The following is a 12257-nucleotide window of genomic DNA, read 5'->3' as shown; positions in this document are numbered from 1 at the left end:
AGGGAAAAAACTGAGTTTAAGTATTAATAATGAGGGCTTTTAAAGAAATAATGTATTTTAGAAAACAATGTTCAGACAGCTTTGGTTTCTAATCTGCAGGGGACGGGCCTGTGGGAATCCATTCACCGTTTCTAAGAGTCCCGTGATAGGTAACTACAGAAAGCAAGCCTATTTGCCAGCAGGCTAACACGTCCTCGTCCTCTGTGGGGATCCACATCTTTCCTGAAAATCTGTATAGACATCTCCAAAAAACTGCCAAGTCACTAAGTGACATAAAGAAAAGTGTGTGTTGCAAAGGTAACAGCAGCAATAGCCAAAGCTGGAAAAAAAAATTAAATATCTGGCAAATATTTCATTATTCTCTGCTCTCCCTTTGCCACTTTTGGCTATTGCTGCTCTTACACTCTCTGCTCCTTTCACTCATGTGAAGTGGCGGTTTACAATATAAATAAAACACGTCCAAAGAAACTTTTTACAAATCCAGATGTCTGGAGCAGCAATTAGCCTGACCCACTGAGCCCGCCCGTATTCAAACTCAAGTACTTTCCCTCCAGTGGTGGGTGACAACGAAGGGAGGGACTTTGCTGGCTTACCAGGTGCTCGCTGATGTCGGTGTGGTTGCACACCATCTGCTGATTTTGGTAATATTCTAGCTGCCTTTCTGCCAGATCCACGCGCTGCAACAGGTTCTCAATGAAGTGCTGGAGCCTGGCTTTTCCCCGCACTTCTTTTTCTGCTGCTTCTTCTAGAAAGTGGTTGAAAGTAACAACTTCTCTGCAAGACAGAAACATTGCAAAGAGGCCACGTTTAAATCATGGGAAGGGCCCTGATCTCGCTGCTGTCAAAAACTTACTGATGCTTCTTCTGTTTTTCATGGCAATAGCCTATGGTGGCTAATTACTCTCCTTCTATTAAGGAGGTAATTAAGAGATTTCAACCTTTTTGTGGACACTTAGTGAAGATCTGGAACCCTGAATGCTGAATTTAAGTTTAAGGGGAGTGGGTTTGGGTTTTTTATCACATTATTGGGTCTCGTAGAAATAGTCCTTAGTGGTCCACAAGCTAGAAATGTCAGTAAGCATCACCTCCTGAGGTATCTGGAGACAGCTACAGCCACCTTATCTTTTTTTTACTTACCCATGTGAATATCAGCCCTGAAACACGAAAAGCAGTGGATGAAACCCCAAATTCATCTTCCCAGTTCATCATAATCTTACAGTGGTAGTTTAATGTTGCTACTGGGGTGGTTCCTAACTTAAAAGAGATGCTGTGGCCATAAAACTTCATTTTGGCTGCAATCCTGCAAGTACGTCAAAGTGCAGTGTTATGATCGGGAGCTAGTGGGAACATGGGAGATGATTAACTGATAATCTACAGATTACAGACCAAGGAGTATGTGCATGGGAAGAGCAAGTTTTAGGTCAGGAGTTTAGAAATGTTTCTTGTCTGGTAACATGACTGGAAGAAACAGATAGCACCACTGACTGTGAAAGATCCCAGCTCTGTACTGAAACATAGCTCATTTTAAGTGCTCTGCATACTATCAGTTTACTATCAGAAATCAGGCCACTACTTGGACCTCTGATATCAGGAGTTTCTGGGTGGGAGAAGTTTGGTTACAGAGTGAAGCATGTATTACGAAAAATGGCAAATCTGAGCATGTAGGACTTCCCCAGTTAATAAATGCCTGGATAAACAGTTCTTGCTCTGCCAATGAAACCATGTTAATTTTTGCTTTGTACAAAACTGAAGGGGTGGGAGTTGAGGGAACCAGTGCTTGCCAAATGAAAATGGCATGATTGCTTGGTAGAAATAAATCACGTGAGGAAAAAATGTTTTAAGCAGAAACTAGGAAACAGTTTGTAGCAGTATGAGCCTTTCAAAGCTTAGCTTGTTTTTAACAAAAGCAAAGTTTCTCTGCATTTTGTTGTTTTAAGTCAGTATAGTTGTAAATAATTGGTTTAACTCAGTATAGTTGTTTTAACAGTGAGCTGGTTTGTGCTAAGAATAGTTAGGCACAAGCGGTCAGCTCTGGAAATTCCCCATCTAGGATTCAGGCTGGGTCTGCCTGCCCTAAACCACAGCAGAATGCAGCTAGAGGCTGTTGCACGGCTGATTTAATGGTAGGAATGAAGGAAAAACAAGCACGTATTGTTTGGATGAAAAACATCAATGAATATTAGTTTATATTAACTTACCCACAAAATCTGACTTAAGAAACTGAGAGGTACCTTGTTTGTTAAGCTCAGCTAATCCGTTCCATTTCAAGGCTCTGTGCAATTTCTGTGATTATTAGCTTGCCCAGTGTGACCTGGTAATAAAAAGCCTGAAGAATGCTTAGGAAGAAGCCAGTCTAAACTCATTAAGGACAATTGTAGGACTTTATTCTCACTGCACTTACAGCATTGTAACTTCTTTGATTTCATGATGCCACTCTGTATTTGCGTTAGTGTAAGAGCAACCCGAAGCCCCTGGCACTTCGGCGGGCTCCTCAGGACAGGAGGCTCAAAAGGACAGAAACTCAGCAGGTCGGCTCCAAATCCCTTACCCTTTGGATCAGGAAGAACTGTGCGTGACCCGCCAGGCTGCTGGCCCTCCCGCAGGAAGGCTGGGGCAGAGCAGGGAGCCGCCAGCCCGGGACACCAGCAGGTTGTACCTTCCAGGGCCCATGTTGGCTTGTGCATTTTGCTGTAGTGGGAGGCCACAAGCATCGAGGACCTGGCATTTGTTTTTAAAAGGGTGATAGTTTCATGAATGCTACCATTTGTAATTGTGTCAGCAAAGGTAATTCAGAAGCATTCATTAATTGCCTGCTCCATGGCATGCATAAACTACCCAGAAATTTTCCTTTCCTACAATATCTCCTTAGTAAGCTGTGCTACAGGAGGGACAGGGGTAAGCAGTGTTTTTTCTGGAAGACTTCGATCACTATCAGGAGGAGAACAGACACATAGTGTCAATAAGTTCCCTAGTATTTTCCTTGCTTTCTAGACTACTTAAGATAACTTGGCATCCTATGTGCCGTTATCTGTAGGAACTGTTATTAGCAGCAGTAGTAGCACTTCCATCATTTTTCTCTGTTTGTTTAGCTGCCTCTATACAGCCTGTGAACCTGCCTTTAATAACTTCTATCTAAAAATTTTCCTTTCAGCTGAAACGGTATCAGCACTCTGTAAATTCCCTTTATAAAGGCAGGAGCCAGAATATACCCACCCACTAGGTCTCGGTCACATGCCTTGTCCTGGTAAGCAGCACTTCTGTTAGTTCCGCTACTTTGTTTCCACTTCATTCTCATCTCTCAGAAGAACAACATCAAGCCCCAAGGAATGACTGCTAATAAGTGTCTCTACTTGCTCCAACACCTCTTCCTCAGAGAGCTCGCTCTGTGCCATGGCTATGCCTTGGTTACTTGAAGGGAGTTCCCAGAAGAATTTTTACCCCCCTCCCACCATGAACAATAGGGAAATGGTTCAAAGAACTCATGTAGCTTCCTGCAGCTGCTGTTTATCTGTTTAATTGTCTTTCTTGTCTCTTGTAGTTCACCCCGACTTTTTCTTAGCCATACTGATGACCCTCTCCCTTCAATTCTATTTCTGGATAGCTGTGATGATTTTCTGCTATGTTCTTTATTTTACTTTATTTCTCCAGGCCTCTGCCAATTTGGGGGGGATTATGTGATATGATTTCTATCTTCTACTCTCTGCTCTTATGCTTGTGGAAAGATGGATGTTCACAGAGGTCAGATGCTGCTCCTCATGAAGTCGGGGGAAGCTGGCGTGAATATTGTGGGGCCCAGTCAGTAGAGGCATAAACCAGAGCACAGCAGCACGGGCCCGCTGGGCTCTGTGTCTTGACAGAACAGCATTGTCAGCAGCGCTCACCTGAAACAGGAATCATTTGTTAAAGCCTGGCTCAGACCTGAAGCATTGCCCTTTCTAATGAGAGGTCTCTGCTACCCTGTGCAAACTATTCTACATCTGGAGCACTGCTGCTATATTAAGAAAAGGTTATGTAGAGTTAATAACTCCCCTTGAACTCCTCTGCTCTGAGCATCATCTCTTTCCCACTCTGCTCTGCTCCTCCATTTGCTCTCTGCCGGTCAGCCTGCCGTCTCCTGCCCCTTTTTGCTCGGCTGCACCCTGGCACTTGCTGTAGCACCGTAAGCTCTAGATCCTGCCACTAAATTTTCTGAGCAGAGTGATGATGCTCAATGCAGCTCAGATCTCTGTAAATTTCTGTAATGGATAGCAGAGTGATCTCATCTCTTTGCTCATAGCTTACTATACTAATATTAAGGTATGTTGTATAGCAAAATGTTTTGTTAAAGGGCTGTGACTGGGCAGCAGGGAGAAAGGTGGGTTTCTTGCTTTGTCTGGGGTGCTCTTGTCAGACAAAACCTTTCAGGAGGAGGGATCATTGCTGCTGCCCAGAGAGCAGAGGGCACATCGAACTGCCAGCAGCTTGTGGCGACAGGGTGAGGCAAGCGAGAGGGAAAGACAAAGCAGACAAGGGGGATGCAACCTGGGAGGTGTCCAAGAGGAGCAGGAGGTGCCTCTGCTGCCAGACTGCTGGAGAAGAGCTCTTCCCAGTGCCAGAGAAGTCCGGGAGGAATTTATTGCAGTGCAGCAGGCAACTCAGAGGTGCTCAGCTGAAAAAACAAGTGCAGAGGGAAGGACTCACTGTAGGCAAGAAAGACTGGCTGCCAAAGCTTTTATTTCAATCTGACTCTGCCAGAGTTAACCTGTTATAGTTAACCAGACTTTACTAGTTTGGCGTTTTGCATTCCAACTGCAGCCTAGCTGCCCTCATGGAAAAACTGCAGATAGCCTGCTTTGAAACTTTTCCTGAAACCTTCTTTATGGAGGTTGTTGTCATGAAACAGCGTGAGCTGTGGTAAATAAAGTTATAAATCATAGACTGACTAGGTGACCTTTATTCTTCTGCCTTTACCACTAGATTATACAGTGCTCCTTGCAGGACTAGTGAGCTGCAGTTCTTGTTTACCGGTGCAGTTCCTGGCATGTGGATCCTGCAGATACCCTTAGTATTTGTATGGCTTTCAGCAGTTAAGCATGTGATACATGAGTAGATGCAGAGGTTGGGACAGTCAGCTCCTTAACAACTGTTAAGAAGGGCTAATGATTTCTCGCACTGCGACCAAACCCTCCTACAGATGCATAATACTGGTCCCAGGACTATTTACAGCAACTTCGACACCTGCAACTGCTCTGTAGGTGGAGACAAGCACGAGGCTCTATGCAGATTCTGCACCCAAGTATCAAATTGCTTTAGAGAATTGCACTTGGAATAACTGCCGAAAATCAATAGAAAATCAAACACTTATATTATTTTACCTGAAGATGGGAAAATTTCTACTACAGTAAGTAGTGAAGTGATTTACTTGTAAAAATTTCACAAGTGATTTACTTGTGGAAATTTTTAAAATATGTACATTCATTAAGTATTAACGCCGATGACCTCATCCATCATCCCATTGGTGTTAATGCCTGAAGGCTGCTATCTGTTATTCATTAGGTTGTGGTTTCACATTCCTACACCACTATCAGCACATTTGATTTAAGAGGTTCACACCTCCTCCCGTCAGAAAGTTATTGTAAGTGTCTGTTGCACCCATTCGGTGGGCTATGCTCTAGATCTGAGCTCTGAACTTACTGGGGTGACACTGAAGATTCAAATGCTTTATTTCACAGAGCTATTCTGTGGGATAGTCATGCTACACTTGAACCAGTGCAGCTGGGAGGGGAGTAATCAAGATCTTGAGTGGGAAGATGAAAGGAAACGGGGAAGAGGGAGTGGGACCATCTGAAACTGAGGGTGGAAGAACGATATTTAGTTGTGGTCGTGTTCTACTTAGAGCAAAATCAAAACTGTTTTGTTGTACAACTGAAATTTGTATTTTAAGGAAAGCTGTTGTTTTAAAGCATAAATTGCAGTGATCTCTAAGAGCCAACTCTTAATCCCATTGTTGAGGTGTTACTTGCACAGATAGTTCCATTACTTGCAAATTTAAGGTGAAGCCAGTGGCAAGCATAACTACTCCCCACCACAGCTATTCTGAAATAGTCCTGCAGGTTATGCCAGAGCAGAGGCGTGACCAGACAGTGTCAAAACAAATGCATTAGACTGGTTAAAGAAATTACTGTCAGAGATGCGGCAACGTACTACATTAATGCTCTTACCCTATAATTAGGAGACAAAGTGAAATTGTTTAAGTCACCATTGAAGGTAGCTTCCAGCTGAGGACCGTAACCTCAAGTGCTTTCCCTGTTCAGACTTACTGAAAAACCAACTCTACCAATTTCATTTTCTTACATAACTTCCAGAAACAAGCCTCTTGGTGTCCTCTACAAGTTCATAGCTGGTTTTAGTTTCAATTGTTTTCTCGATATCTTATTCAACACAGTCATATTCCCTTTGGGCAGGCTTCTGTGTTATCTTTAAGATCACAGTACTCACTCCGAGTTGCGTTCTCCTTCATCAAACATTGAATAATCCCTTTCGGGGCACATTTTCTAATTAAATCATTTGTTTGCTCAGCAGCTCTGCTGAAAGCTTGACACTGTAGCCATCATTCATTAAAACTGTCCAGGACCCAACTGAGGCAGGTTGGTGAACTGGGATCTGTCTTTGGTAGCTGTGCCTGCTTCTTTAGGACATCCAGTTTTCTTTTTTTCCCCCCAAATAATAAAAAAAAAGCTTTGGCCTTTTGACTTTCTAAATATGAGAATAAGTGACACCAGAGTGACTTCTGTAACGCTCTCCTGTGCTTAGAGTAAGACTAGTTCAACTATGTATTAGTATCATTAGTGTGGTACCTCCACCTGTCTTGCCCCTCACCAAAGCTCATCTCCACAAGGGCATACACTACTATAACAGCATGTACCCGGGTGCGTATTAGCACAGCCATTTTGGTAAGGGAACGGGAATAAAATTTAACTAAAAAGATATCTTTGCTTTATCACTGCCTTTGTTGGACTGCTATAGGTTTTATTTAACACAAACAAAAAAAAGTCAACTGACAAGTCTAAAGAAACAACTCTACGAACTCTTTGAATGGGCAGCCCTGTGCCTGCTGGTGGCCTAAACCAGCACTCCTCCCTCTCATCAGAATGGGGGAATAAACAGTAAAACCTCATAGTGCTGTCATTTGAAATTAGTGCTTTCATTAGTAATGACAATGTAAATCTGAGAAGAATTTACTCCCTACAGACTTCTTAAGTCTAAAGACTTGCTGCTTGCGTTGGAGAACACATCAGAGAAACCAGCTTCTGACAATGTGGCCACTTGGTGGATCACGGTTTTTATGTATCTATCTCACGTGCTGGGTCCAAGCAGAGGCTCAGGACATACGGGCTTCTGCAGGTAGAACAGAGAAGCAGAAATGAAATTTCATCGAGTCGAAGTGACCTCAGGTCTACTGCCTCTGCTGAGGACTGCCAGAGTCACAGCAGTGTGATGTCTGCCTTTGCTACGCTGGGCAGAAAGGAAAGATGCCAGGCCTAGAAGAGCTCCATCTTCTCCTTCCAGAAACCAGGATGTTTAAACAAAGAAGTTAGATCTCTCCTCCCCAAGTCTTCTTGGGTCTTCCTAACCAAATTATTCTTGCTAATGCACGTTTTCTCTTTCTCTTAGCTTTCCTATTTGACTTCACAATCGGATCCAAAAATCAGAACCATTATCCAAAGTGCAATTGTACTGCTTTTTCTGTCATCTTTTTGTATACCCTTCTGAAGAAGAAATTTATTAAATCCCAATTTTTTTTTTTTTCCATAGCCAATTTATAGGTCAGGAGTGATTGTTAAACCTGCAAATACATCCTCTTCCACATTTGGTTAATTCTTTCATTCTTACATGTAGACGCAGGTCTAGCCTAATAGCCCAGATAGGTCCCTGGATTATTTGGGCATATTTTATAAAGATGAAAATAAACTGAATTATTAAATTCAGTATTATGGAATCATTTGATCTCCGATACTGATTGTCCATTGATATAAGATATTGACAGAGTAGGTGGATATGGAGGAATACTCAAATATGGGCCTAGTAAAAACACCTGTAACTTCTTTATCAGAACCTTGTTATTTTTCAAGAATTACTTGAAGGGATCCCCATAAAAGTTGTCAGCTTCTCTACAGAGCCTCCAAATAATACTTTTTGTGACAATATCTAAGACTTGGACTAGAATTTTTTTCCTTTATCAGATAGTTTGTTGGTTTGGGGGTGATGGGGGGTTTTTTTTGTTGTTGTTTTTTTTTTTTTTTTTCCTCCTCCCCCAAACCCTCAGACTGATCTAGAGTAGTCATACCTCAGTCTCTTTGAGATCTAGAAATGCATATTGATTATAAACCCTTTCTTGCTTTCACATGCACCCTATTCCATGATCTCTGGTAGTGGCGACAACCATTCAGAGACCAAAGGAAGACTGGTTTCTTTTACTTCCTTAGAAATAGGATGATAAGAAGGTATTTCAGGGAAGAAGGTATTTTCTTTTTCCTCCTACAAAGAGGAAAGAGGAACAAATTTTCAGCTACAGTGGCTCAATATCAATGCTAGTTTTGGGAAAAGTTATCCATATTCACAAGACTGCTTATGGAAAAAAAAAAATCCAAAGAAACTGATGAAAGCATTTATTTCTGAAGGTCAGCAAGTATCAAAGCAGTCCCTAAGGGCTGCCTTTGACTTTCCACAATCTGCAGTGAGAACTCCTGCTTCTGCAATTTCCATTAAGCAGTCTTGTTTGGCTTTCTAATCATCTGGACTTCTTCCAGAAATCAAAGCCAAAGTTGAGATCCTCCTTTTTGAAGGAGAAAGTCTTTTCAGCACACCAAATAAGTTTTTGAACACACAAAGGAATGAATAAGTAGACAGGTCTCAGAATTTACCAACAGTCCATGAGAACACCAGACAAGCAACACTGTTGTTCCCAGAGTCATGAACATCGTTTCTTCTCCCCTCTACCAGAGCATACCATCCAGTGCTTCCCTGCTACTGGCACAAAGCTGTGTCCCAGGCATTTTTAGAGGTTCAAATCTGAAAAGCTGCCCTTAGAAGTACTAGTCCTGCTTTTACAAAGCATTGTTTATACCTATCTTCCTTTTCAATTTGATAATTATACAATGACCTTTTAATTGGGAAGCCGTACAGTGCATTTTTCTATGGCACTATCCCTTGTTATCCCCCAAGATGGGAAATGCAGGAACCATCTGAACAAGAAAAAAATTACGTATTTTCAGTTTTTCTGAGTGAACTCTACCTATTCTTACACCCTGCCTACCCTCCCAGCTTCCTCAGAGTACTTTCAGAGTGACTTCTAAGAGGTAACGCTATGGGGCTAGGCACAGGTACATGCAAGAACATACTATGACTCCTCTCTTTTCCCCTCGGTACTCTGAGCTGATATTCTTTCATCCTACCCACTAGCAAGCATTTACCTTTAGAAAGTAACACACCACTGCATAATATCTATTCACTCATTCCTATGGCTGCTTTTGCTTCCAAGTTTTTTTATCTTCTCTACTGAAAGCTGAAGCAAGCTAGCAGTAATCCTGGAAGAGCAATACCCTGGGTACTCAGGTGAAATCTCTTGTGCAACTGCCTCTTTTGGTTAGTGTTTCTTACTAGTCAAATAACCGTCAGTCTTCCCTGTAACACCAACTTAGGAGCTACCTCCTCATCTGCTTATGCATTCACCCTCCTCCTTTAGAGACGGCTAGAATTATAACAGCAATCATCTGAGCTCCTGCCCCTTTCCCGAGCCTGGCAAGGTCCTACTGTGAAGGACACTGTTTCCCCACTTCTCCTCTCATTCTGTGTTCAGTCTTTCCTGGCCTCAGAACCACAGCCTGTCACCGCTGCTAGCAAGCAGTCGGCCAAGGGGGCAAGCAGCATCTTCCTCGTGCCTTTTCCTAATACAATTACAAATTGCAACTTTTGCTGCCTTATTCTTTTCACAGATCAGTGTCCTTTGCCGTCCTCCCCGTATCATACCCGTTCTTTCTACCCAGATAAACCTATTCCCCCCTTCCTCTTTTGCCATGAGCCCTTTTCTTCTTCTGCAGCACTACAGAACTCTGGTTTTGCTCCACTGAATGGTTTCTGCTTTTTCCTGACAGTCATGTCTTTCCTGTGGATCTCAAGCCTTTGAATTTTAAAAACACATTCTGTGTTTAGTTTGGGATAAGATTCATGCCACTTAACTTTAGGTACCTGAAGTTCAGCATCTAGCCTAAGATGCCTGCTTACCTGAGGTCCCCCTCTAGTTGCAGAAGGAGGAAGGACCTCCACAGAGCAATCCCTCCCCCTCTAAGATAGCTTTCTAGAATAAGTAGGATGAATCACACTGTGAAAAGCCCATAAGGGGACCTTGGCTAGATGGGAATACCAAAACTGCTTCAAACTGTAAGTTATCTTCATGGACTCCTTCCAGCATACTTTCAAATCTTTCTCAGTTCCACTATTACCTTTAGCTTCATCTTGAGTCCTTCAATCTTCTGTTGCACGAGGATCACCCGACATTTCAAAAATCAGAGGTTCTGTTGAATATCCCTTCAAGGAAGATACAAACCCCAGAGGCTCAAATCTCACCACCTTTGCTGTCCCCTCTTCTGGGAAATCTATAGCACTGCCTTAAGATAAATGACTTCTACTGATATAGGAGCCATCATCATCTTTTCTTTCTAGTCCTTAGACTACAGGAAGGAATGATGAAAGCCCTCCAAACTTCCTACACTGAACTCCTACACCACCTTCCTTATTTCTTCTAAGATCAGTGTCATGGCAACTAGCACTTCTCATCTTCCCTTTGTAAGCTGATGAATTGGTTTAGAAGCACTCCATTACCAAGGCTCTTTATTTGCATTCCTCTGAAATAAGTTGTGTTGCTCCAAAAAGCCTGAAAGGTTTCAGCAAGTGCTAAATAAACTAAGTAGTTCATGTATAAATAATATATCAGCTATCACTACATTTTTAATGGATGCATCACAAACATATTTTTAGATGGCCTAGGTTAGTCAGAACGACTCTGGCATCTGCTTCCCATTCCCATATAAGCGATTCCAGTTTCACAGTTCTGTGTCCATCTAACACACCTACTTGGACGTGGCCTTCTCAGCACCATCTCCAGTACAGCTTTGCTGCTGCACTGGAGACCATCCCACTCCGCCTGCTGACCACTCCTACATGCTGACCGTGGTGGGATGACTTCAGGGAAAAGGTGGTATTCTTACGTACTTCCTCCAGCACTTACCCACCCATCTCTTCTTAAAAAGATAACGGATTAGAGGTGTCAGTGTAAATCAGATTACATGCTGATGATAGCTTCTACTTGTCCCTACCCCCATGAAACCAGGGACACAACACAGGCATTAGAGAGTGTAAAAGTTAGTCACTGGGGAGTCAAGCATGAAAGCCACTTGCTCGGGGAGCTGTCCCCTGCAAGGCAGGGGACACGATCACATGGGCTAGAACTCCAGAACTACAGTGATCAGAGGCTGGTGAGCACCAAGCCCTTTCATAGTCAGCAAGCAACAGAACCATCCCCTCTCTTCTCCCCCAAAAGCTTTCACTCGCACAGGCGCTGGCCAGCCCACGGCAAAGCCATCACCTCTCGCCTCCCCACTTACTCCTCTTTCCGATGAAGCTCCTCCTCGGACTCGGTGAGGCGCTGCTTCAAGGCTGCGATCATCTCCACTGCCACGTCCACCTGCCTGCTCAGGGCCCGCTCCCGTCGCTGCACCTCCTGCTTCTTCTGGGACAGCTGCACAAAAGCTGCCCGCACCTCCAGCAGCTCCGCCGTCTTCTGGGCCAGCTCTTTGGTAAGCTTGTCGATCCGCTTCTCAATCGTTTTGTCCACGGCCTCTACCATCCTGTTAAACTTTTCTCTGACGTGTGCCTCGAAGGAGGCTTTGGAGTCAGCGCCCGGGAGGCCGGGTTTAGACACCTGCTCGCTGGGCGAGTCGGCCGGCACGTAGTTTGCAACGTAGGAGACGGGCCGCTCATGGCTGCCCGCGCTTCGTGCCCTCGCAGGACGCATCGCAGAAATTCAGGTAGGACCCTTTTGGCGGCAAGGCACCGCCGGGGCTCCCCAGGCTGCCGGGCTCCGGCGGGGAGATCAGCTCCGCGTCCTTCAGGGGCGAGAAGAGGCTGCTCTTGGTCAGGAGGCTTCTCTCCTCGTAGCTGTGGCTGTACTCCAGGTGCGCCCGCAGGGAGGAGAGGCTCCGGAACCTGGCCTGGTCGCC

At 44.0% G+C, this 12257-nt stretch overlaps 1 protein-coding gene across 1 annotated transcript in view; it reads right to left on the bottom strand.

The window, feature by feature from the left end:
• Positions 1–12245, bottom strand: part of ZNF365 (zinc finger protein 365) — a gene marked incomplete at its 5' end in the record, with an annotated part of 17870 nt that extends 5625 nt beyond the window's left edge. Inside the window, 3 exon segments of the mRNA XM_009578676.1 lie at positions 594–774; positions 11643–12017; positions 12019–12245. Of these exon segments, the coding sequence (XP_009576971.1) occupies positions 594–774; positions 11643–12017; positions 12019–12245 (783 nt within the window).
• Between the last annotated feature and the right edge of the window lie 12 nt (positions 12246–12257).

This window comes from Fulmarus glacialis, unplaced genomic scaffold, assembly GCF_000690835.1.
Source record: "Fulmarus glacialis isolate BGI_N327 unplaced genomic scaffold, ASM69083v1 scaffold3635, whole genome shotgun sequence".
Classification (NCBI taxonomy): Eukaryota; Metazoa; Chordata; class Aves; order Procellariiformes; family Procellariidae; genus Fulmarus; species Fulmarus glacialis.
The sequence above is the reverse complement of the archived record's forward strand: the minus strand, read 5'-3'. Positions and strand labels throughout refer to the sequence as shown.